The sequence below is a fragment of the Phaethon aethereus genome (genome assembly GCF_964289735.1).
Source record: "Phaethon aethereus genome assembly, chromosome: Z".
NCBI classification, from domain to species: Eukaryota; Metazoa; Chordata; class Aves; order Phaethontiformes; family Phaethontidae; genus Phaethon; species Phaethon aethereus.
The window spans coordinates 43,046,622-43,073,560 of NC_138577.1; the positions used below are offsets into that span (position 1 = coordinate 43,046,622).

At 38.7% G+C, this 26,939-nt stretch overlaps 1 protein-coding gene across 2 annotated transcripts in view; it reads left to right on the forward strand.

Moving 5' to 3' along the window:
* Positions 1 to 23,072, forward strand: part of APBA1 (amyloid beta precursor protein binding family A member 1) — a gene marked incomplete at its 3' end in the record, with an annotated part of 42,040 nt that extends 18,968 nt beyond the window's left edge. The window contains exons 3-12 of one of the 2 annotated variants that reach the window (XM_082013405.1): positions 1,319 to 1,358; positions 4,217 to 4,362; positions 10,146 to 10,178; positions 11,286 to 11,372; positions 11,965 to 12,150; positions 15,577 to 15,756; positions 16,574 to 16,786; positions 20,685 to 20,804; positions 21,478 to 21,618; positions 23,001 to 23,072. In XM_082013405.1, the coding sequence (XP_081869531.1) occupies positions 1,319 to 1,358; positions 4,217 to 4,362; positions 10,146 to 10,178; positions 11,286 to 11,372; positions 11,965 to 12,150; positions 15,577 to 15,756; positions 16,574 to 16,786; positions 20,685 to 20,804; positions 21,478 to 21,618; positions 23,001 to 23,072 (1,218 nt within the window). The remainder of the gene's footprint in view (positions 1 to 1,318; positions 1,359 to 4,216; positions 4,363 to 10,145; positions 10,179 to 11,285; positions 11,373 to 11,964; positions 12,151 to 15,576; positions 15,757 to 16,573; positions 16,787 to 20,684; positions 20,805 to 21,477; positions 21,619 to 23,000) is intronic. The other variant, XM_082013406.1, reaches the window with a different exon arrangement.
* Between the last annotated feature and the right edge of the window lie 3,867 nt (positions 23,073 to 26,939).

Below are 26,939 nucleotides of genomic sequence, written 5' to 3' on the forward strand. Positions count from 1 at the left end.
TACACCACTCTATCCTGAAAAGAAGTTGCATCAGCTAGTCAGATTGCTGAATAGTTGCCAAATCTGTAGTTAACAGACTTGGTTCATTCTATGTAAAAAAATAAAATACTTTGGAAAGGGCATTTCTATGCATGAGCTATCTCTGGTGTGTAGGGAATTTGGTCCTCCAGGCCTGACAGAGTCCAGTGGCTGAATTTCCCTCTTAGCACTACACTGGCAGCAATTATAAACAATTGTTGAAGTCTGTATGGATAGATGGTCCAGTAAAAACATTCACGTGAAGACATGAAAGAGCCACAGACCTGAAAAGGCATGTCAGTGTCCTCACAGCAGCTTAAATGCTTTGGCAGCAGGAGAACATTGTTTATTGACATCTTTATTTATGCTAGTACAATCTCTGATGGAAAGCTTTCTTGGTTTTGCAGTACAGATTAGTCATTTTCATAAGGACCAGCAAGTACTTAAAGGCTGCACAGACTCTTCTGTCTGTGTAAGGCACCTTTTGTTTTTATTTCACAAGTTAGTTTATTTTATAGCAAGACGAGCATTGTTGGTTGAAAAATATTACTTGTTACATCCATTTTCTATTTGGTACAATGGAAAACATTCACAGGGCTTAGTCACTCAACCTTTCACGTAAGTGTGACCTTCCCAGTTTACCTGTTTTTTCCACTAATACACAGAACCTAGTAAGTTGCCTGTCATAAAGGAGAAGAATTTGGCATATATTTCAATGGATATTGTCTGGAAAAATACTGAAATTGTCTAAGACATTATGGATTGTTCTTATCATATATAGATTTTCTTTAAATAAAACTATATTGAGTCATTGTAGGAGTCATATATTCACTAAAGCTTTGTAATCCTTGGACTATCCAAAATTCTTACCTGCAACACATGTGATAGCAGTAGATATTTCAGTATACTTATTGCCATCTATATATTGCCACACTGAATTTTCTTTTAAGAATTTTCCTATTTGTTTTATGTTACAGATTATAATAAAATGGCGAGTCTTACTCACTGCAAGTTGTAGTTTTCAGGTGTTTAAGTGTTAGCCACAGAGTCCTTCACATAAAATTGCAGTTGGAAGCAAGGTCTTACTGTAGACTGTGTATTTACATATGCAAGTCAAGATGGTTTTTTATTTGTTCACCTTTTACAAAATTGAAGGTAGCAAAGTGAATAAAGGGAACAAAACTTCCTCTGCTAATAACTATAACTGATTTACTTTTTTATTTTTCTGTCGTTAAAAAAATTTTAATGCATATTTGTGCATGCTCTGTTCTGTTTGAAATCCTTTTTGTCTTAATTACAGTCCAGAAAAAGCTTGGCTTCATTTCCAACCTATGTTGAAGGTAAGATAGTTCTACAATTTCTAAATGTTTTTTCATATCCAGAAAACTCCAATATTTATACTGTGTAAAATTTTGTTTTTATTTGCTCCTATGGTTGAGTATGCTGTTTTAGATTCCAATCTGGAACCTGAGCTAAATTCTAGTGTGCTCTTTCAGAAGTTCATAAACGTGGAGCTTTTATTCTTCAGTATTTCATTCATAGTTTCTGTCTCTGTTCTCCTGGTTTTTTGTCAGTATCACCTAAAACACTAGTATGGTATTTACACAACACATGTGAGTGTGTGTGGACAAGGAAAATATGTTAGGCAAGAAGGGTGTAGTGCGCTCTCCAGCACTGATTTCAATTGGCAGGCTCAATCCAATCTCAGTTGCATTAATTAGCAAATTGAATTAATTGGGTTAATTGGCAGGCCTACCAGAGGAAATCTGTACTGCTTTACAGCTAATTGTCCTCTAATTAAATAGTGCTACCTGTCTCAGAGTTAAAATTGCGCTTGTAGTAGTGATTAATCAGAAAAATGTGAAAAAGCAAGTTACCTGCTACATGAACTGTGTATACAGGAAGACTGCATGCTGTAAAACCCAGTTATCTTGTTATGAGAGCATGACAGAAGCAGATACTTGACGTGTCATCTCATTTTTTTCCCCCTGACAGCTGTTGTTCATATGCTTGATGAAATGCCAGAAATACATACAATTCATGTGATATATCATTTGGACTGTCTTGGAACTCCTCAGATTGTTTCACAGTGTGCTGTGTTTAAACGATTATGTGATCATTCTTTTTAGACTACAAGTTGATCATTAGCTTAGTCTTCAGTGTATGAGGTGCATATTTTGGTGTTTGTGGCCAGAATGTCAACTAATATAAATTTCATGTATTGTTTTGACACTAGATGAGCTTTGGAATTTTGCAGCAGAAGGATGTCTCTTAGAACTGAAATTCATTGCCTAGTGGTAGCCCTGTTTTTCAAGGCATATCTTAAATAATCCCCCCCTCCTTAAAAAATAACACATTGTAAACTTGTCCTGGTTTCAGCCAGGATAGAGTTAATTTTCTTCATAGGAACTAGTATGAGGCTATGTTTTGGATTTAGGATGAGAAAATGTTGATCATGTGCTGATGTTTTGAGTTGTTGCTAAGTAGTCAAGGACAGCCCAGTTTCTTGTGCTGGCCTGCTAGCAAGAAAGCTGAGGTGCACAGGAAGGTGGGAGGAGACAGAGCCAGGACAACTCTTTATAGTCAAGTGGTGAAAAAACCTTGACATGTAGAGTAATAAATAGTAACACTTAAAATGCTGTATGGTTTCAGGGCTGGAAGAGCATGCAAATATGTAGTACTTCCAGGTGCATAAATTTCCCTGAGGAAAAAATTCCGTTTCTTTTGGTCGTGTACTTGAAAGTGACTCGTTCATTTCGAGAATTTTCCAGATACATAGTATCTGAACAAATTCTGCACACTGGATATGAGCATCTTAAAATTACTAGTCATAAACTTTCATATTTAAAGAAACCATAAAGGGTACAAGCCTGCTCATAAGGTTTATATATCTACTTATGTCTGTGTGTATAGTTGCAGTGCGATACTTATCTCCAGCTCTTTCTTCTGCTACTTTAATCTCAATAATAACTTGCATTTCTTTGGGGACAAAGTTAGCCATGCTCATTCTGAGTCGTTGTTAATCTTTTCTGTTATAATTAGAACAAAATTGGCATTCTGACTAATGTCAAACTTTAAGACCTATCACCTGGTATCTCAAGATACCCCTTGAACTAATAAAAACTCTATTCTAATATTGTAGGGGTTTTGCTTTGTTCTTAGAGGGAAAAAAGGCAAACCTAAAAACAGTTTATTTTTTTGGTTTTGAAATGTGGACACTTTTACCATTAGCATTCTTTAAGATGATTTGCATTTTCACTTGTCTTGAACATCAATAGTTTTTCCTTACTTGTAAGAAAACAAGAAGCTTCTTAGGTTAACCAGCCTCCCTTTTGGATCATGACAATTTTAATATATAGCTAGGTGTTAAAACAGAACATTTTTACATGTACAATTTTTAGACATAATGACGAAAAACCAAAATGTTTGCAGGTCATGAATGTTCCTTTGTAAGGATTTGCATTGTTAGACACTGAAGACCTCACCACTCTCTAACTTTCCACAGAAGTTGTTGGGAGTCGGACCATTTAAGAATCTGTGAGGCTAAGAGAGTTGTTTTGCCATCAGGAGAGCCCATGCTCTATGTATTTAACAACATTTTAATATAACTCTGTACTTTACCTCAGTACCCTTGTTGAGACTAAGAATGTTTTTTAGAGGTCTATGGCATAAAAGTACTTTGCTTAATTGGGCAATCAGTCTTCTTGCTAAGGGGAGATGCGTTGCACCTGTAAAGCATTCTTGGGGAGGTTCCTCTGCCTGTTGTGTAAACTGCAGCTACACACAAGTGAGCAAGGGGCTGATGGCTGTTACAAAATTGCACCCATCCTCTTTCTGTTTGAGACTGTTCATCTTAGAATTGCAAGGCTGGTTTAGGTGGGTGAGGGTAGGCTGAGTAACTGTGTTTGTCCTTGTATAACAGTGAAAACCCACAGAGGTTATTTTGCTCCAGAGTGATCCCTGCTCATGAGCTATTGTGAGAGAGAGGCTGGATTAACAAATACAGCTTTTGCTGGAGAGATGTTGAGACCATTTGCTTGGTGTTTTGTAGCTTTGAAAGTACTGGTTGCCATATCATCATGCTAAACTGAAGTATTCCAGAGGAGGATTTGCAGCCATGAGATGCAGACTTAAGTTGTCAGAGTGCTGCTGTTCTATGTTTTAGCATGATTTTTGTGATTGCTTTCCTGTGTTACAGTTCCTGGACCTTGCGATCCTGAAGACTTAATTGATGGAATCATTTTTGCTGCCAATTACCTTGGCTCGACTCAACTCCTTTCTGATAAAACTCCCTCCAAGAATGTGAGAATGATGCAAGCTCAGGAAGCTGTCAGCAGGATCAAGGTGAGGAATAATTCCTGCTGCTTCTCATATAGATGCCTTAAGGCTGCAGATACGAATTTCTTACATATGCAATAGTTTTTTTCATGTGGTTTCAGAAAGGTTAAGTGCCTCATCTTCTTTTTGCAAAGTAAATCACATGTTTAATGCTGCTGATAAGGAAAAGTAAGTTAACAGATCATTTTAATTCCCTATAGTAATAGTTGTGCCAGGTACTCTAAGCCAAAGTCTGAAGTGAGTGGTGGTCTAAGTTGTATATTACCTGGGCAGTGAGGAAAAACAGGGTTAGGGTGTATTTAGTAAGCACTGCAGCTGTTTCTGTCTTGGTACTTGATGGAACTGGTACTGTGGTAATATCTACAGTTATTTTTGACCCTGCTGTCAATATTAGTTTCTCCACCACATAACAGCTATGAACTGATTTAAAAAGCAAAAGAAAAGCCTGTGATGGTACAGAGGTTTACAGAAAAAAAAGATTTGTGCTGGAATCTGGTATGTTTACTTTGTTTGTTCGGGAAACAGAAATGCCCACTGATTTCTGTACGGGCCACAACAAGCAATGGGCTTGCTGCTGTATTGTAAGTTACACTGATGACATTGTCAACTGAAATTAAGGTGTGTGGATGAAGTATTGCAGGGCTGTAAAGGATGCTGCAATATTCCTGCTACCTGTACCTGACTGGGTAGTAGGCACACAGCTTCATCTTCTGCTAATTCAGCTAACCTACACAATCTCATCTGAAGGTTTTCCTCAGTTTAGTATTTGTGTGGTGTTTTTTTCTATAGTTTATTCCAACTCAGACTGTGTGTGCAATTGTGTAAAAGAGAGAGGGAGACAGCATGTCATCAGCAAGGCCGATAGCACTGTCTGTTAAGGTCAGCTGATGCCTTCCAATGTTTTCCATGCCAGGTGTTCAGTTCAGTCTGTGTATAAACTTTCACAGCGAAGCTCCAACTATTAGCATTGAGACACTTCCAGAAATTGTAATTTTGCTAATGCACAAATACATAAGTTCTTGTAACCTTGTCTCTGAAAAATCATTAGCAGTCTAGCATTTTAGAGGCGGCAGGGATGTAACCCTCCTGTTACACAGAAGTCATCTTCTGCCACTTCTGTAGAAGTTTCCACAAACTTAAGCAACTACTGAGCTTATTGAAAAAGAACTATTTATATGTGTTCATTGGAAACTGTGGATTCAGTGACATCTTTTAAAAAGGTTTTTCACTCAGCTTTCTCAACCCTGGCAGGTCTTGGTGGGTTCTTCTGAAGAACCCACAGTGGAAGCTTTCCCTTACAGAGTCTGCTTCTTTTCTGCTCTGGGTGCAAGTAAAGCTGTGCCTGTCTGTTCAGTAGTTCCCGTTCCCGTGTGTTCTTTCCTGACTCTTGGCCGCATGATGGAAAAGTTGTCTGATTTGACTGCAGAGGAAACTAAACGTAAGATAGAGAAGGGATAGAAATAAGGGCTTCAGTGAGGCTGGATCTAGAAGGGATGCATCACTGGAGGTCGAAAGGAAAGATTAGCATCAGCTGTCACAGGAAAGTGGTATCAGGAGTTGAATTTGAGCCTGGGACTCAGCAGGAAGTTTGCACCTAGGAGGTAAAGCTTGCATGGGAGTACATCATAGACAAAGATTGGAGCAACGTGTTTAGAGAAAACTGGAACAGAATTGATTCAAAGCGGGTCTATAAGGTGTAAGAGTGTAGAATCTTTCTCTGATACTAAATCTATTTCTGAGAAATTAATTAACAAAATGAAGTTATTTCTGAGGACTCTGTTATGCGTCAGCACTGCTACGCCTTAAAACAGAAGAAGTCTGTTTAGCTCATTTCACTCATAAAACCTGCAATATATGCATCCATATAAATCAGCAGGCATGCATATTCTTGGTTGTAGTAAATTTGTCTCAGGGTAGGGGCCCAAGCAGTTGCATTGTTGACCTGATAGAACCCTAGCTTGTGTGCATAATTTTCTGAAACTGTACTTCAGAGAACTGTTGGCTTACTGCATGGCACACAACACATTGTACACTTCTTTGAAAGTTACTGCTTTTCTGCTTCTAGGCAAAGCTAGAAGGCGATGTAAATACACTTCTCTGCACATTGGGGTCTTTGGTTTATTAAGGTTCGTTTTGGCTGGTTTTGTTGCTGATTGCCGTAAAAGCTAAACATTTGCAGTGAGAAATTCATTATGACAGATGGAGTTCATGCTGCCAGATTCATTACTGCATAAGATAGCCTTTAGCCCAAACATGTAAAATATTGCTTGCACAATGACTATCATACTTGTGCTCTATCATGTTTGTTTACTGAGTGTTAGGTGTTGCATGTGCAACATTTCTCTGTAGTTACAGGAAACAAAGGTTATGAATTAAGCATGAGCTTCTAAAAATTTGCAGACTTGAAGTTAAGAGCATTAAAAAGGGTGGAATAGCTCTGTTTAAGGCCCATTGTGTATACATACCTTCCATATGAATGTGTTCCTTTTGAGTTTAATAATCCCTATAATGCATCCTTTTAGCACAATTCTCCATGCTGCTTCTTAAAACAAGTATTTCTTCAGTTAAAAGTACAAAAGTTGGGAGTTTTCTTTCTTGGCCATTTATCTCTGTGAAGCCTAATTAAGTTAAAACAAATACAGTGCTTTGAAGGCATTAGTCGAACATAGTTATTTCATATTTCCATTAGGAGGTACTTTTAGTAATAGAAAAGGTATTTCACCGTTTTCAGACTGTAGTCTCATTTCATCAGGGAGCATAGAAAGAAATATCTTTTCATGTTTTACTGGAGTATATCCATAATACTTGGAACAGTAACAAAGTTCATGTTCATGGTTACGATTCACAGCTGATCTGTGCTATTACATTTGTCGTGGTTTAGCCCCAGCCAGCAACTACGCACCACGCAGCCGCTCGCTCACTCCCCCACGGTGGCACGGGGGAGAGAATTGGAAGAGTAAAAGTGAGGAAACTCATGGTTTAAGATAAAGACAGTTTAATAAGTAAAGCAAAAGCCGCGCACGCAAGCAAAGCAAAACAAAGAATTTGTTCACCACTTCCCATGGGCAGGCAGGTGTTCAGCCATCTCCAGGGAAGCAGGGCTCCGTCACGCGTAATGGTTTCTTGGGAAGACAGACGCCATAACTCCGAACGTCCCTCCACCCCTTCCTTCTTCTTTGTCCCAGCTTTATATACTGAGCATGACGTTATACGGTATGGAATATCTCTTTGGCCAGCCTGGGTCAGCTGTCCCAGCTGTGTCCCCTCCCAGCTTCCCGTGCACCCCCAGCCTGCTCGCTGCAGGCCAGCATGAGAAGCTGGACTGTCCTTGAGTACTTAGCAACAACTCAAAACATCAGCACCTTATCAACATTTTCTCATCCCAAATCCAAAACATAGCCTCACACTAGCTTCTATGAAGAAAATTAACTCTACCCTGGCTGAAACCAGGACAACATTTCACATGGGAACTGAACATTAACTTTCATTTTTATTTTTCATCAGCAGATTTGAGATGTAGGACAGGTTTGAACATTTTTAGATAATAACTGATTTAATTACTGAATGTAATTTAAGACAGAACCCATATGTGGAAATAGTTTATCTTCTGCACATTTTGTTTACACAGTGTCAGCTGGGTGTTCACTGAGTTGCAGTACATTTTTTGTAGAAGATGAGTTGACTGTATTTAAGACATCCCTGTACCAGAAGTGGAAGCTTGCTGGTTTTTAACAATTTATAATTTGTAACTTGCTACTAGATACATAGTTACATTTCATTTACCTTAAATGAAAAGCCTGCACTCTGAATTTAAAAAAAAAGAGCATTTTGTTTAGATTAGGTAGTTTCTGGTTTTCTCTAAGAATTTAGAAGGAATCTTTTGATCTAAATTAGCAGAATAGTGTGGTAATAAAGAGGATTTGTGTGGTAAAGTGTCTTGCATAGAACTATCCTAATTTATTTTTTCATGGACCGTAACTTCTTTTATGACATTTCTGTGCAGTGTTAAATTACTTATTAAAATTGGTTGTTCCATATCATTACCTTAGCTTTATGACATCTTTGAAAGTCATTCTTCAAAAAACTAAAATAGCACTAAGATCAGATGCTTCCATTTCAAGGGCAGAATTTTCAGTAAATCAAATGACAGTATATTTTGATTGGTCTTTGATTCTGCATTGTAAGCCTCTAGTGCAGGGGTTTTTTCCCCTTTTTTCTTCTTTTTGGCATGTGCTTTTCTTCTTTTGTGAGGTCCATCACTCCGAAAAGTTTGGGGAGCGGGGGAAATTGTCTGAAGGGGAGCTTGATTTTGGAAAGCAGTTTAAATGCTTTATCTCATGAGTGTCTCCCCCTTGGCCAGTGTATGGCAGGCAGCTGTTATTCAGGACGAGTATATTATTTCTGAGTACCAGTGTGAATTAATATTTATGTAATGAAGAGCCTGCAGCATGAGGAAGTTCTAATTGCTTTTGCAATAGTTTGCTATCACCAGGCTATCAAATATGTCTTAGTTTGAGAAAAGGTGAATAAAAGCTCTTGTGAGAATATTAATATTTGTAAATAAGCAGCATGATCTAAAGTTTCACTAGCTGCTTTCAGATCTGTTTAGACAAAATCTGACAGATTTAAGTTGTGAGCATCAGTAGAAAACGTTTGATGTGTCTTGTAATTCAGGCCTCCTGTTTGTTCTTCATAAAAGTAGTTAGCCATGAATCTCTATGAAGACTGTAATAGTAACCCTCCTTCCCACCACAAGAACACCAATTAATTTAATTAGCTAAAGAGGCTGTTACTGTTGGAAGTAAAAAGATATCTGCCAGCCTGGTGAGTATTGCATCTCTTCCGTAAGCAGGTCTGTAAGTTCAGTTCACCTTGAATTAGTGATTGCAAGACTTTAAGAATGGTGCTTATTTGTGTTGTTATTGTTGCTGTAGGCAGTAGTACATAAGGAATCACTTTGTTGCAATAGGTTTATATATTTCTGGATGTAAATCAATTGAACTACTTAGTGACAAGAGACCTGTTTTCAGGTGTTTGTGGAACTGAAATACATGTTCCACTGCCTTCCTGAAAAAATGTGGTATGGACATATCTTGGTACAGGTGTCACAGGAAAACCTGTTGTCCAGTTATGCAATGCTAACATTGGTATGAGTGTATTTGCACAGCAGGAGGAGAAAATGGAGGTGAAAGTTACCTTCTGTCACTTTGCTTTTTCAAGAAAAAGTAGCATAGGTTTAGCGGGGGGTTGTTTTTTGAAGACTGTTTAAGTTTGAGAGCATTAGAAAACTTGATTCTAAATTCTTTAGATCTGAAAAAGCTGGAATAATAATGGTTAAGATTCTTCTCTCACCTATACTGGTGTTGCTTCAAAAGAAGTAACCTGATGGTTTACACTACTGTAAGTGAGGGGAAGATCTGGGTTTTTTCGGGGGGGGGGGTGGGGGGGGGTGGTAGTGGGGAGGGAAATCCCACCCCTACCACCCTTGTTTATTGCAAGTAACATTTTAAATGGAAAAAAAAACAAAAACAAAAACCCAAACTTTTTGTGTTCTTCCTCACGCTTTTAGTGCAGTTTCTTTTAATTTTTAAAGTAATTGTACTAAACATGAAATTTTTAATTTTTTTAAGCCAAAAGAAAAGGAGGAAATTAGTCTAAGCAGGGACTAATTTAGAACAGCTAGTAGTCTGTGAGCCCTGACATTAGCATACAGATTCCTGCTTGACTTGGAGTCTCTGTAAGTTATTCTCTAACTATTCTCCTGTCTCTGTTTGTTCCATGCTAAGCAGATGGCCCAGAAATTAGCCAAAAGCAGGAAGAAGGTGCAGTACAAACTCCATCAGCTTGATGTTATTCCTGTTCTTTTGTTTTCTGGGACGTTTTTTTCCCTTTCTTTTTATTTTGTGTGTTTATTTTCTGCATCCAGCAAGGTTTTTTTTAAGATTTGTTTCTGAGCCACCATACAAGTTGACATTTCTCAGAAATCAGTTGCCTGATTGGCCATTTTTTGTTGCTTATCATTAGCCATTTCATGTTAGAAATAGAGTAAAAATTGGATTTATCAAATGGTTACAGGCAGTACCCAAAATGCTTACTAAAGAAACAGGACATGGCAAAGGTTTTAGCTCTGTAAAATGATAGATTAAAATTAAGTTGGGGGGGGGGGGTTTCATTATTTTATCTTTCTATGAGAGTGCTTTGTTTGATTCACAGATGTGTCAAATTGCTGGATGCAAAAAAGAAAAAAATTGTGTATATACACACAGTAATATGCTGAGATTTGACTTATCTTAATAATAAGTTTTGTTTATGGACTTTTTAAGTATCTTTTAACAAATCTAATTTTTTTTAAATTACAAGCATTTGCTTTTGTTAACAAAATATGACTTGTAAATTGCTTTAGTGCTTGAATAGTATGTTGTCTGACTGTGAAGGTCTTCTTACCGGAAGTGTATTATAAAATGTTTAAACTGTACCCACCTGTGGTACAGTTTTTCCATTGATCTTGGCAGTCACTATTAGTCTATATAGAAATTCCTCAGGCAAGAGGTACTGTTAGGCTTTGTATGAAAAACTTTCTTTAAAGCGGGTTTCATAGTATGGGGAAAATGGGAGACTTACTTTGATTTTCATGAAATCTTTATATAGTTCATGTTGCAGTCAGGTGTAATTTTACTGAATCAGAAAAAATAGCAGGAAGCTTTGGGATTATGGGATTAACAATTTTTCAAATAATAGCCAATTCACTTTCACATATATGTATATAGTTGCCATATCTTTGTGTTTATCTTTAGCTTCTGCAGTCTAATACTCTATCTTGCGTTGCTGTTCTGGTGACTGTGTCTTAGTGCGCCCCTGTTCGTGAGCTAACATCATTAGTAAGCATGTTACCTAATGTGTTTGTTTGACTCTAATCCATTTATTTGCAGGCTCCAGAAGGTGAATCTCAACCCATGACCGAAGTGGATCTCTTCATTTCTACACAGAGAATAAAAGTACTGAATGCAGACACACAGGTATAGACAAAGATGCCTTTGTCGCTATTGTGGTAGTAGGCTATTGAAATAGACTTCCACCTACCTGCCAAAATTTGTTCTTCAAAAAGTGCTGGCTCTTTTATTTCCCTCCAGGATTTCCTAGTAAGAAATCCATGCTCAAGAACTGTATCATACATGCACTTACTCTGGTGTGTCTGACTGTAGAAATGATTAGAATTTGTGGGTAAGCTAATTGCAGTCAGCTCATTTCCTGCAAGCCATGACGTATCAAGTATTGATTGTGCCCAGAGTAGGCCGAATGTTTGGTTGTGATAATTTGAAGTTCATAGTCCTTTGCACGTACATGCCCAGCATATTCAGGTTCTGATACTGAGGTCTTTATGTGCTTTTCCACAGAAAACACAACTTTAATTAGTAAAAATTGCACTTTGCTTTACTTTTGGGTAGTGAAGGTCTTGTTTTCTATTGGCATCTCCCTTCATGCATGACAGGTATGACAGACGTCACTTAACAAAGGTCTTACATTGCCATTTGTTTCTTTTCATAATACTAGGTGTGGAATAAGAGCTTCATTGAAACAGCTGCTCATGTTGTTTTTTGTATTCCTCAGGAAACCATGATGGATCATCCCCTGCGGACCATTTCTTACATTGCAGATATAGGAAATATAGTTGTTTTGATGGCTCGTAGGCGAATGCCACGGTCTAACTCCCAGGATAATGTGGAAGCATCTCACCCTTCCCAAGACGGAAAGAGGCAGTACAAAATGATTTGCCATGTCTTTGAGTCTGAGGATGTAAGGAATTACTCTGTCTTGTAATTTCCTAGGCGTGGAAGTATAAGCACATTTTGGTGTGCTTGAAGTCCATTGCGAGTGATCCTGCTTGTTCATTAACTGCAACCAAATATTTCATCTAAGCAGAGGAACTTGCCTTCTGTTTACATATTTGGACCTGAGATTTTAGTCACTAAACTTATGTTTATAGAAATTATTCCCATTTTTAAACTCCTTCACGGCCTCCCAGTAACAATGAGAGGAAGATTCAGTTGCCACAGCTTACAAATACCAGCTCAGATTTTGCATGTGAAAGCGAAAATCCATCACAGATGCTTATTTTCCTAGTGAAATTCTAATCCTAAGTATTGCATCAAGGATCATTGATACATGCTAGAAAGGTGATTTTTTTTTTTTTTTTTTTTTTTCCAAAGAGGAGGAGACTAGTGTTGGGGAGTAGTTGCTGACATCATATCAAAAAGCCAGCAAAGAAAGTTGGTAATTCCACCAGTCCCAAAGTGTGCTGAATAGAGAGGCAGCTGAGTAAAGTTTAGTCTATGGTGCAGGTTACTAAGTTACCTTATATAGGACTTGGTATCCTGTCTTCACAATCACTGTGCACAACTTGCTGATTTTATGCACTTTTTAAAGGTCAGTAACTGAAAGGTAAAATCAAACATATCAACTTCAAGTGGCTAGATATGTAGTTGTCAGGATCATAATCGTTAGCCCTAATAATTTGGGAAAATAAAAAAATCTCAATTCTAAGCCCTCCAACTAGCAGAGTATTACTTAAGAGAAGTAAGGTGAAAAGATGTTTCTTATAAAATCCTCTTATGTCTTCCACTCTAAAGTGTTTCAGCAAGGACTTCTAGATAGGAAGGTTTTCTTGAATAAGGAGCTGATTTTATGTAATGAGTCTGTTCTAAACCCATGTGTGGTTAAATTATCTGGTTGCAGATGAATGTACATACATGACCCACTGCTGAGGTTAAACAGTAAGGATAAGAGCACTGATAGAAGTAATCCTCTGCCAAAATTTTGACAGAAAGCATAAAAAATTGCAGATTTTTTTTCTGTAAAATAACATGTAAGCCAGTTTTGCAAAGCCTTTCAAGAAACTGGTGTGAAAACAAAAAAAGTAGCCAATGTTTTTTTGGCTTAATATCATTTGATATGCTGCCAGCTTGCTGTTCCTGTATTTCTAGTCACAAATTTGGGCACCGCTAGCTCTCTTACAGGTCAGTTGAAGAAGCAAAAATCAAACTGTCAGATGCCAGAGGCTGGGGCTTATTTTCCTTCAGTGTGTGTGGGCTGAATATGATCCAGGCTGCTGTTAATACTTTAGCTAGCTGGAGTCTATGCTTCCGCTTGGGAATCACTGACGTTACTTTCTGTGGTTTGTTGGGATCAGCCCGTATTTGTGTCAGATGTGATCCTCCCTATGTCACCAAATATTGGCCTGGAAAGTACTTGACTGTAGATCAAATAAAAGCATCGCTCAGTAATGTGAAAACATGCTGAGAAATTTCAGGAGATTGTATCAGCTCTCCTTAGTCATGGTATAGTTCACAAATAGCTTGCAAAATTTATCTCAGCTACCTAAATGATAAGAAAGAGTTAGAATAGAAACATTGTGGCACCTGTTGGCAGCAAGGAGAAGGCAACTTCAAAGTCTTTGTACATCCAGTGTAGAAGTACAGCCTGTTTAATTATAAAGCTCATGTATCTATCATTGTCACGTTTTCTTCTGGGTCATCTGTGTATTTAGAAGAATTTACCCAGTAACTGACACAGATGCTGTAAGCCCTCAAGCAGGTGTTGGCCAGAATCTGCTTGTGTCTTTGCTTGGAAGAGTCCTTATCTAAAGAGGACAGCACCAGATTTTCAACTGTATTTAGAGCTGGATCTCCAAATGAGCTGAAACCTAGTGATGCATCCAAATGCTGGTTGTCTAAATGGGAGTTGATCTTTTCTTGAAGAGAAGATACATGTGGACTTTACATTCATAGACATGTATCTCCTCACCTAGGTTACTGAGCTATGGGTTTTCCCATTTTCTTGCTGTCTTGTTCTTGCTGTCAAAACTGGGTTGATTTGAGCATTGGTAAAATACTGCCTCTCTAGATACTGGCCCTTCCACCAACAGCAATCATGCTATTCTCATCGGCAGGTTTAGTGTCAGTTTGGGTTGTTTTAAGATACAATCAGCTTTTTACTTCAGGGTTGGGAACCCTTCCTTTATTAGGGACCAAACTGGACTTTATAAATACAGTTGGATAGGCTATATAAAAATATACTTCAGCAGTATTCGTACATCACCAGCACTCCCCCAGGCATATGTTGTCAGCTGTGGAGCTCTCCTCTTCTCTTCCCTCCCTTCACCACAGCCAGCACTGTGCTCCAAGGGACTGTTTCAGAACACACCATGGCCAACTCCTGTGCACTACACAGTGCTTGCTGTGCGTATCACTCCAGTTATGCACAGCAGTACTCTGCACCACGCTGTGCTGCTTTCCTCTCCACTCCATTACCTGGCTCATACTAAGCATGTTCACTACCTCAAAGGGAGGCATCCCTCTGGTCTGCATCCCCCACCTTCCAAGACACAGAGCTTTCCCCATGTCTGCTTTGTGCCCAATTTCTTTCACACTGCTGCAGATGTAGAACAGCTCATGGCGAGAGCAATGCAGTGTACTGAGTGTTGCTTCTGGTGGCTTTAGGTGCAGAGAAGGCTACAGGAAGCTGCAGGTACGAGAGGATGCGCATAAAAAACAGGCTGAGAAGGAAGGGGGCAGGGAACTGGCAGGGTCATGGGAGCTGGAGGAAAGGGAACAAGAAATGTAGGGGAGGGAGGTTGGAGGAGGTAGCAGGGTGGAGAAAGAGATGTGTGTGACCATTTCCAGTCAGTTCAAGGCCTGGATCTGGTCACTACTTGCTGCCCTTTTCCTATTTCATCTGATACTGAGGTAGGAGAGGAGGAAATACCCTCTTAAATGTGGTTGTGTTTTCTAGCAGACATTTTCATTTTCACTGCTGGCTTGTCAGAGAATGGCATTGCATCTGCTAGAAGAGAGAGCCATCTGGGACGTGCACATGTGGGAAGAATTTTAGGTGCAAGCTACAGTCACTGCAGTGGGTGTACCTTTACATTTGTACTAGCAGTTCTTACCTGTGAAAGGATGGCTTTATTTATATTTATCATTTATAATTGCTTACCAAGCTGGATTTGTGGCACAGGTGAACGTGTTGACATTTTGTGGGTCTTTTAAATTAATTTTTAAGGCAAAAATTTTTTATACTGGATTGCAGTAACTTGACTTGTAGGTTCATCAGCTTGACTTGATGATGCATTTTAGAGGGTGATTGTAACAGAGAAAGTGTCAGTGGACAAGACCATCAGAATGTTTCACTTTTTTCTTTTCTCTTCTGTGGGAACTGCTACAGGCACAGCTGATTGCACAGTCCATAGGTCAAGCATTTAGTGTGGCCTACCAGGAATTTCTGAGGGCAAATGGAATCAACCCAGAAGACCTTAGCCAGAAGGAATATAGTGACTTGCTCAATACCCAGGACATGTACAATGATGACCTGATTCACTTCTCCAAATCTGAAAACTGCAAAGATGTATGTCTCATTTTTTCCATAACAACATTAAGCTGCTCTGTACCAGTTGCAGGCCCATGCTGGCAGAATTCAGAAAACCATTAATACTTCCTATAAATTACCTCAGTGGGCCTAGAATATCCTCCCAAGTAGGACACCTTGTCATCAGTTCTGTTTCAAACAGCAAACCCAAAATTTGTCAGCAGTGAAATGATTTACCATGTGTTTGCAATCTTTTTACCAAACAATTTTCAGACATGTTTGACGTTGTACGTTAATGAAATGGATTTAAAACAGATAACAGAGTGATACAATTTAACAGATCACAGTAAACAATATAAAATTTATAGAGGCATGGGTGTTTGTGAAAGTGTCTGATTCCAGACTTTAAAGGATTGTATTTGATGAAGGGATTTGCAGCTTGATTAATAAAGATGAACCATTGCACCACTGCAACACACAGGTGGTGATTTTCCAATCCACAGTAACAAACTCTTGCAATCTCTTCCTGTTTAGCTTTATCCACTGAAGCCCATGGCACCAGAGTCTCTTCCACTCCAGTTTCCACTGCTCATATGCAGAAATAAGTTGTGAGGGGTGTTTCTAAGCAAAAGACTATATTATGTAGTGTTGATAAGCAAAATCTGTATTATTTCATGTTTTAATACAAACAGAATGTAGTAAAATGTGTACCTTGTTTTGTTTTGCCTTTGAATTAGAAGCACAGGTTGCAAATAAGGAGGGGTATGTGATTGTTGGGGGGCCGGGAGGGGGGAGCATTGTCAGTTCCATAGGTGTGAAGAAGCATTTTTTTGAAACACTTTTTCTTATAATGCAGGTTTATATTGAAAAGCAAAAAGGAGAAATCCTAGGTGTAGTGATTGTGGAGTCTGGGTGGGGATCCATTTTGCCTACAGTTATCATAGCCAACATGATGCATGGAGGACCAGCAGAGAAGTCTGGGAAGCTGAACATAGGGGACCAGATCATGTCAATCAATGGGACCAGTTTGGTTGGTTTACCACTCTCAACATGTCAGAGCATTATAAAGGTATGGTGAATGTTTCTGGAAGTTACACATTTTTAAAGGGTTATATAATAGGAGAGCAAAAAGTATAGAACTCTTAAGTAAATTCTTACCAAATGTTTGTATAGCACTTTCCATTTCATGATCTTTAAACTACAGTGGGAATTATGCTACAACAATTTGCTGACTTTTAGGAAGTGAGCTGTGCTATTGTATAGACAAGGACTCTGCAGAAATTCACTCCACAAGAGAATGTTCTGTTCAGAAGGAAGATATTACCAGATATACATCTGAAGACACTTAAAATTTCATGTGACAAATGGAGGCACAGGTGCCTAATGTTGTCGTAGGCCATATTAGCTGTTTAATTGCCTCCTAGTATCTGGCTGAAACAGTGCTGATGCTTTTTTGTCATTGTTGTTTATAACTATTTAAAAAAACCTTTAAACTTTGAATTAAAGATGTACTTACCCTTTGTAGAAACTTTGCCCAAGTTATTTGAAAGTGTGATGTTTCTCTTCACTTGGCTAAATGGGATATTTTGATTAGAAGAGCTTTCTTCTAGTTGTCAGAAAATATGTGACTCCATAAAGCCAGCAGGTCAACTGAACAGTGCCTGGGGTAGCTGTAGTATACAAGGGAATAGGTATTTAAACATCAAGAGTTTCAATAGCTGAAAAGATGCATCACTAGGGAATGTTTAAGATGAAGCTATATGGACTTTGTTACTTATCTAAATAGCCCCACAGAGCTCCTGCAGATCATAACATGTAGACATGAAATGTAATGCTGGTGGTGTACTATACAGAAATCCTTCTCTGACTTCTAGGAATATGCCTGTTGAACTTAGTTATTTAGGCGACTTTCTGGTAACAAGTTGTATTATGTAATTATTATTTTTTTGCATTTTGTACTTTTTTAAATTGCAAAGTAAATTTTGCATTTACAACGTAAATTTTCAAAGTTTAAAAAAATTACAAAGTAAACATTAATATTTTTTTTGTCCACAGATTAGTTTCTTAATACTTGAACTAAGATGTTTGCTATAAAGACTTCCCATTCTGGTTTCCAAAAACATTAATACTGAGTTCTGATAAGTAATAGACATGTAACTCCCTGAAGCAGACATTTTAGAATCAGGGTGTAGAAATTATATCCTTAGCATACTAAAAACATGGCAAAAAAGTCTTACATTTCTGAAAAGGAGAAAAAGAAACCATATTAAATATTTTTGTGCCATGTTCAGTGGAACAAAACTTCCTGCAAATTTAGGCTTTTCACATTAGCCATACTTGTTTCCTATCCCATGTCAGTTTTATTTCTAAAACTGTTATGAGTTATGCTTCTCTGATTGTGAGCCTTTTCAGGTGGAGTTTCATTGTGCTCATCTGTACTTTCTCAAAACAGAAAGAGCCAGCTTTGTTGTTTCCAGCTTCTGCAGTCCTTTCTGTTCCTTACTGATACTTACTGCTGTTGCCATAGGAACTGCTAGCCATTTATTTTGTCTTTCTAAAGAGAAGATAGTCTGTATGTTTGCAGGTCTTCACAACCATACATTTGGAGCTGTACATATAGTGCTTCTGGTAATAAGTACATATAGCACTGAGTGATCTAAGCACACATTTAAATGTGGCAGAAATAATCTCAAGATTTCAGATTCCTTGAGCGTGCTGTAGGGACTCCTATGAAAAGTTGAGAACATTATGTTCTCAATAACAATATGAATTGTTGAGAACATTATGTTCTCAATAATAACATTATTAAGAAGAATATCTTGCAAACATTTCAAATAAGATAATTTCAGTATTATGGATGTAATCTCTGCTACTAATTGACCGTAAACGAATTGTAAACTGATAGAGCTTGGAAGAAGCTTCCCATATATGGTGGTTATTTCTTAATTGTATTATGCCACTTGTATCTTTTTCAGAAGCATCTGGTGCTGGTCACTATCAGAAGCAGACTCAGGGACTAGATAAGCAAATAAATTAGTCAAATGATGCAGTTATTTTATTTCTGATCAGCATATATTACTAGTCTGGAAATATATTACTTACTGGAAATTAGCCGGTTTTGAAATACACGTGCTTTCTGTAAAATTAGAAAATTATTTGTTGGGGACGACATTACTTTTTTTTTGAGGAATATGTATAAATAACTTGCACATTCATCAGGGAAGTAAGAGTGAAATGACATCAATTCTGTTGAGGGCATGTAACCTGACTGAACTCAGATGACTGAAGTTAACACCTAAATTCGTCATAGAAATGAGGATCTCCAGTACTCTGCATGCCCTCTTGGATGTAGAAAGCTGAGGCAGAAGTCTCTCAGACTTTTGAGTAAACATTATACCCACAGCTTAGTACAGGTTGATTTGTCCCTGTCTTCTATGTGTGTTGTTTTGAAGACCTGCACAGAGGAGATGAAGGGCCTTTAAGCATGTGTGGTGTGCTGCTAACTCCTCACCAGACTGGAGGAATCCACAGTCATGGAAGAGATGGCATCCAGATCTTCTTTCTGCTGAAAATTGAGTAGAAGCAGTTCCCACAGCCACGAGCTTTGTCATCTTGTGTTCACACACCCATTCTCTTGGAGCCACCCTTCAATAATGAGCCAAGCTGAGCTCAGCACTGTGTGGAAGTGAGGGCAGCTGTCTCCCATCTGATAATTGCATCTGGTGTAAGGCACTGACAAGAAAATGGACCTTAAGGCAAATCACCCTGACAGGATGCCAGTCTAGTTATTCAAGTCACTTGCTGAATCTGGAGTTTAGCTGAACGTAATCAGTGGCAGTAAACTGGACATAGAGACTTCAGTGTATTACCTTAGCTACAGTAAGAATTATTTTTCAGAATTAACCTTTTGAAGTCAGTGTCAGATACCTGTTAGTTGCAGTGGGACCCAGATGTCAATTGCACATGTAAAAGGAATTCAGAAGTAGCTACTGGAATTAGTGGGTGTTGTATTAAGTAAGTTAGAAGTTGCTGTATTCTTCACAAAGCATTTCTTTCTTGACATGGATTTTATTTATATATTCATTTATGGCTAATCCTTTGTGTGAATGAAGGATTTCAGAAGAATACCTTAACAATCTCCAAGAGCCCTGAGTACTTGAAGGTGTACAAGGACTGAAATCGCAATTTCTGCACCTTTACACTTGAGTTTTCATGGAGCGGTACAATCAGTCTCTGAGGCTGGTAGTTACTGCTGAAGCTGGTCTAGACCAACCTTTTGGGTCAAAGTAGAGCAGGTTGCTTAGGGCTGTGGCCACTGGGATTTAAATAACTCCAGGGTTGGATACTCCACAACCTCCCTGGGTAATCTGTTCCAGTGTTTTACCACTGTAAACATAAATTCTCCTCCTTCAATTTTCTTCTGGTAGCAAGAAGTTCATGATGAATGTGATACAACTCATTTAGAAGGGAGGAGGAACAGGAATTAGGAGCACTGCTCATACAAGCATGATATCAGCAGGACCTGCTGTTTGCTTGACAGATTTGAATATGTCCTATTAGGGAAGCCACTTACTTGTAACTGTCTTAGCTACTTATTTAAAATTTGATTTCCCATCCACAGTCATTGGCTTTTTTGGTGAGCTGCACAGACCTGTTTAATATTCTTTTTATACATTATTTGTGTTATCAAATGAAGAAATTGCCTACAGGAAGCTAGTTTTCTTAAAATAACTCTGTCTGCTTCTTGGCAAGAAGAATTCAGTATTTTATCACTCATTTCACTGAATAGTCTGATGCTTGTGTCTGGCATTCAGTGATCAGATTCTGTTACAATGCATACAAACAGCTATTTATTCAGGGCTGTTCCCATGTCAAGATTTTAACCCTTTATTTTCCTCCAACAGTACTTATATTAAACGTTTGACTCTATCTTTGCCAGCATTTTTCATGGTGATTTCTTTTCACAGGGTTTGAAAAACCAGGCCCGGGTTAAACTGAACATAGTTAGGTGTCCTCCAGTAACCACAGTCTTGATCAGGAGACCAGACCTCAGATATCAGTTGGGCTTCAGTGTGCAGAATGGGATTGTAAGTAGCTTCCACACACTCTAGTTAAGCCTTAATATACATGACACTTCTTATCCATTTGTGGGTAAGTTTCAGTGTGGGAAGAGGGAAGCTGCCATTTTCTCCCTTATAGCAAGCAGAGCTTTTCATATATGTTAAGTCTAAGATACAAAAGCTGAGTTAATCGGAGTTATTTTTTTTCTTTGACTCTACTTACACAACTCTTACTGTACTTCACAAATTTAGAGTCAGCCAGAGGAACAGAAAAGCTATTTTAGGTTAGAGAAACAAAAATTTGTAGCAGAGGCTGTTTTCAATTTGCATCATTCAAATCTCTAACCAAGCTATTGGATGATCACAAAACAAAAAGATGATTCTTGATCATCATTTGTTATAAGGCACCTGTATCCTGAACGTTGTTAAACTGTGTTCCTTCATGCACTCCTTTCCAAACCACCGCACATGTGACATACAATACAGCCATTTCTGACAGTTTATTCTGCTCTTGGAAGAGAATATTGAGTAATTATTTGTCACTAAGAAATTTTACTTCTAATTGGTGATCGATTACATTTCAGAATTCATTGCAAGCCTCTGTGTTTAAATGTTGATTTGCAGTTTACAGGCAAAAATGGGTAATCTAAAGACTCTCTTCCTTATCCAGACTCTGATAAATTCCTCCTTTCCCTTCCAGATCTGTAGCCTTATGAGAGGAGGTATAGCAGAACGAGGAGGTGTGCGTGTTGGCCATCGGATTATTGAAATCAATGGACAGAGTGTTGTAGCAACACCCCATGAGAAAATTGTTCACATTCTCTCAAATGCTGTTGGTGAGGTAAGAGCAAGCGATGTGTCTAGGCAATATAACGTATGGCAACCAATGGAAACCAGTAAGAAGTGGTATCCTTCAAGGCACCATGCTGGGACCAATACTTTTTAATATCTTCATCAGTTACACAGACAGCAAGTTTGCGGATGACATCAAGCTGTGTGGTGCAGTTGATAAGCTCAAGGAAAGAGGGATGCCGTAATAGAGACCTTGACAGGCTTGAAAACAGGGCCCATGTGACCCTCATGAAGTTCAGCAAGGCCAAGTGCAGGGTCCTGCCCCTGGGTCAGGGTAACCCCAGATATCAGTACAGGCTGGGGGATGAAGGGATTGAGAGCAGCCCTGCTGAGAAAGACTTGGTGGCTGAAAAGCTGGACAAGAGCTTGCAATGTGCACTCACAGCCCAGAAGGCCAACTGTATCCTGGCCAAGCAATCCTGGGCTGCATCCAAAGCAGTGTGGCCAGCAGGTGGAGGGAGGTGATTCTACCCCTCTACTCCACTCTGGTGAGACCCCACCTGGAGTCCTGCGTCCCGCTCTGAAGCCCTCAGCACAGGAAAGACATGAGCCTGTGGGAGCGGGTCCAGAGGAGGGCCACAAAAATGATCAGAGGGATGGAATGCCTCTCCTGTGAGGACAGGCTGAGAGAGTTGGGGTTGTTCAGCCTGGAGAAAGTTGGGGTTCAGCCTGGAGAAGAGAAGGCTCCGGGCAGACAATCCTGCAGCCTTTCAATATATAAAGAATGTTTCTAAGAAAGATGGAGAAAGACTCTTTGCTAAGACCTGTAGTGACAGGATAAGGGTTTTAAACTGAAAGAGGGTAGGTTTAGGTTGGACATAAGGAAGAAATTTTTTGCAGTTAGGGTGGTGAGATACTGGAACAGGTTGCCCAGAGAAGGTGTGGGTGCCCCATGCCTGGAAGTGTTCAAAGTCAGGTTGGATGGGGCTCTGAGCAACCTGATCTCTAGTGAAAGTTGTCCCTGCCTGCGGCATGGGAGTTTGGACTAGATAATCTTCAAAGGTCCCTTCCAACTCAAACTGTTCCATAATTCTGTGATTCTACCTCTACTAGCCTGTTGCTATTCAAATCTAAAAAGTGGAAGTGAGAGCAAGCCAACACAGCATTTCTTTTATTATTTACCTGTAATTCTCCTATGTTTTAGAAGAACCCTAGTCTGAAAATGTGAAATGTCCACAACTTTTGATGGTTCATTGATACTAAACACACTGTTTCATAAAATCACCACCTGTAATACTTTAATAAGGGTATGAAAACTCTCAGATTTTACCTTTCCCTTCAGTCCTGTATGACCTTAGCTAGTTCCTTCACCAGTGCTCTCTTGCAGTATGTGTGCTAGGAACATTGACTAACTTGTCCTATTTCCTCTAGATTCATATGAAGACTATGCCAGCTGCTATGTATAGACTGTTGACTGCGCAAGAGCAACCAGTTTACATCTAAAGCTGACACTTCACCGTCACAATGTGCATGGAGGATGTTTTTCCTCATTAGTGCTTGTCTCTCTAGTGCTGCATTTCTTTGTCTGCAGAGACATTTCCTTCTCTCTCTCTCCTTCACAAACACAAACGCACGGTCTCTCTCTCGTCCCTCCCTTTTTCCTCTTCTCCCCACCATTTCCCTATATTTTGAGAAGGGGCAAAATAGATCTATGGGACTATTTTGGTTGCATCTTTTTACAAGTGAAACTTCATGCAGTTCCACACAGAAAACAGGAAAATAACAACAGCATTGTTCAGAGCAGGATTCACAGAGAAGACTGACTCTGCTGCATGCTACATTATCAGTTTTATTTTTGTGGCTATAATTTGACAAACTGAGTAAATCAAATGTTGCTGAATGAAAGATGTCTTACCAAACATTTAAAAGTATATGCAGACTGTTCTCTTGGATATCCTGTATGTGACTTTACTTTTCCCACCTATTCTCTCACAGGAGCTGAGCTCACTATTAAAGGTTTATGTCTGTAGGGAAAGTAGGATACCAAAAGGATAGTTTTCCCCTCAGGAAGAATTACTTGCTTATGAAGACTCAGCAAATGCTGCTATTGTAAAATGGACTGTCCAAATACACACCTTTTAATTTCCTTCTGTCATCAGTTCTTCATGACAGTAGGGCCCCAAAAGGTACTCTGTGAGTTGCTGAAACATGTTACACTTGCATTACTTACACTAAGTAATTTGGGAGGCACTTTTTACAGCTGCCGCTCCCCCTCTGCCCCCAGCTTTCTAACTCTTTGTTTCATTCTACTTTGTTTTTTAAATGCAACATGTCTTTTATAGTCCCTTGCCTATTTTAGAGGTTAAAGGAGGAGGGGAGGATCTTTAAATATCTACAAGAGAAATAGTGAGGGGCTTTCCTCAATAGCTGCACTTTTTCTAGTCTCTTAATTCTGAATTTGGTGCACACATCCACGTGTGACAGTGTATATAGACATTTTTAAAATTATGCTTGCTATTTATGAAGTTTGAATATAAGAGATCTGCAGACTATTCTAAGTAATTTTGTTCTCTGAGCCAGTTTTAACATATATTTTTGTCCAAAGACCTGTCTAATTTTATTGACTTTCTCTTTAGTTCATGATATAGGTAACAGTGAAGGGGATGAGGTGGGAATAAACTTATTTATTTTGTTATATAATTTAACTTGTGATTTTTTTCATATGTATGACACTTAAAGGAGTTATGTGTGTACTATATGCACTTATATGAAGATGGTAAACTGTAGGGATGTATGAAATTTAGGATTTGGTTGGCCTCTAACTTGCATGCTAGAGACAAAAGGGGAAAAAGGGATTGGGTTGGGTTTTTCTTTAAGGGGGAGTGGGCATGGGGAGGGAAAGCAGCAGTGGCTTTTCTTTCTCGTGAGAGGAAAATTCTCCATCCTCTGTGGTTACTTTTTACAAGGCCTGTATACTGGTGTTTATGCTGAAATTGAACCATGCATTTATTCCAGGCTAATGTGTTGATTTCTTTTAAAGAAACAGTTTCTGGTGTGTTTTGTTGTGATAAAAAGGCTCAGAGAGATGAAAACAAGAGCAGGCTGCACGCAGCCACACACCACTTCTGCTTTGCACATGTGCTGTTGGTCATAGTCACTTCTCAGTTATTGTGGGGCGGACTGTAAGCGTTGTTTGCAGTCCAGCAACAATACCTAGAGATTACTGCAGAGATTTGTGGGAGTGTGTGTGTGTGTACATGCAGACGCCCACTTGGTGCAAACACTGCCGAGAGCCACTGAGCCCTCTTGCCAGAGGTCCATTTTTGGCTTTCAGAAATCATGCGTATCCATGGGCTGATCAGAGGTGGAGAATAAACTTTATATTTAAAAGTGAGCAGTAAATATTTAAAGGGGATAATAAAGTGGTGCATAAACTATTGTAGTAAGTGAATATGTTTTAGTGTTGAGATTAATGTATGATGACTTGATTTTACTACAGTTCTTGTTGTTATGCAGTTTAATCCCAATCTCCAGAATAGCAGATTGCACAAGAGCGGTGTTAGTATTCCGGGTTAATACTTACCTCTGCTACCTGACTGATGCAACTAGATAGTGAATGAATTGTGAGTATGTTGTTTAACTGTAGACATTTGTTTTTTATGATAATTTGAACTTTTTTCCAGAACTTTCCATATATATAGTAATATATGTAAATATGATATATAACCATGTACAATTTAGAAGATTATATACAATGCAGCCTTCCCATAAGTTGCCTGAGGAAGCTCAGTGAACTCTTGAAGACACAGTGTCGTGCTTCTGGTTCCTGCTGTGTTTACACCCTCAGCTTCACTTGTTTCTGTCCAGCTCGTGTGGTGGGGTCTTGAACTCACTTCACTGGGAAATGGTGAAGACCTGAACATGCAAATGTATTTGGGGATCAAACAACTGTTTCTTTGAAAATATTGCAACCAAGATTCTGTGAAGTTACTGGCACCTGAGTGCTTGAACAGTTCATGGTAAATAGGTGCTTAACACTAAGCAAGTGAATGCTTGCAGGATCAGAGTCTAGCAAAAAATCTGTTTTTCTAGTGACAGTGTGTGCGTAAGATTTCTAAACTGGGAGATCCACACTGTGCGCACACTTCTCATAACATTCTTGTAGAGAATCCTGTTTTACTCTGTAAAGGGAAAGAGTTTCAAGAAAAAGAAGCTCAAAAGGGGAAGCTGGCAGTTCTCTAGACTGTTGCAGCAGTTTGTTAGATTACATATGTGAATTTTTAACAGTTTCAAAGGAACAAACTACTGGTTTACATTCCTTCTTCAGTGACAGACCTGAATTCTTTTTCATCCGTGCTGCTTCATACAGTCTAATTAACTCTTCAGTGTTTACATTAAGGATGAAACATATTTTTTTGATTAGCAAGTTTCACACATTTGTTTTGAATCTTTTTTGAATTTGAGACTTAGTTGGGATTTCCAGGTTTGCTTGCTTTCCTTGTTTTCTAAATGAAATGTAGTTCTGAAGACAGCAGTGTGATTGCGATCTCTTGTACATATTTAGCGCAGTACCTAGACCATGAAGTTGTACTGTTGTTCTGTAAAGAGGGTGAATAGAAATTATTGTAAAGCGTTGGGAAAAGTATAGTATTGTATTTGTAACAATATTGTTCTTTGTAAACATTTAATGATCTCTATATATAAATATAAATATATATATAAATATATGTGAGCCTGGAATGTTGATACTGCACATCTACTGAATGTAATTCCTCTGATGTGTTTTGCCACAGGTCTCTGACCTCTAATGAAGCCGCAGTGGTTTGATTTAAGGGGAGGGAAGGGGGGAGAGGAGTGGGCTCTTTATTTTGGGTGGGGCAGGGTGGGGGGTTTCTGGCCAGCTGTTTTGTTGTGATGTGTTCACTGTGCTACATTCCTTTATTTAACAGAGCGCTAATGTCTGTAAGGTTTGCAACAATAAAATACAAAACAAAAATACCTCAGACAAGGCTGAGAGTTTGCTCATACTGATCTAGGGGTTGGCTTGCCAGTAGGAAGTGTGTGTATGCTTGGAAGGTGTCTGAACTTCTCTTTTACCACTTAGTCTGGAGTAATACTGTATGTGTTTCTGCAGATGTGAACCAATGCTACTTACTTTTAAAACAGCATTACTTTTTGGTAATAAATGACACTAGTGCTCCTAAATGAAGCTGATTCCTTATCTAAGTTTACATCCCAGTTTTTACTACATGAAATGTCACCATGTTTGAATCTTCCAAAAATATGTTATTTTGAGATGCCTTTTGTGTGACAGAAATATCATTTAATTGCCTGAATAACGTTAAATACCTTTTTTCATAAATGAGGCCT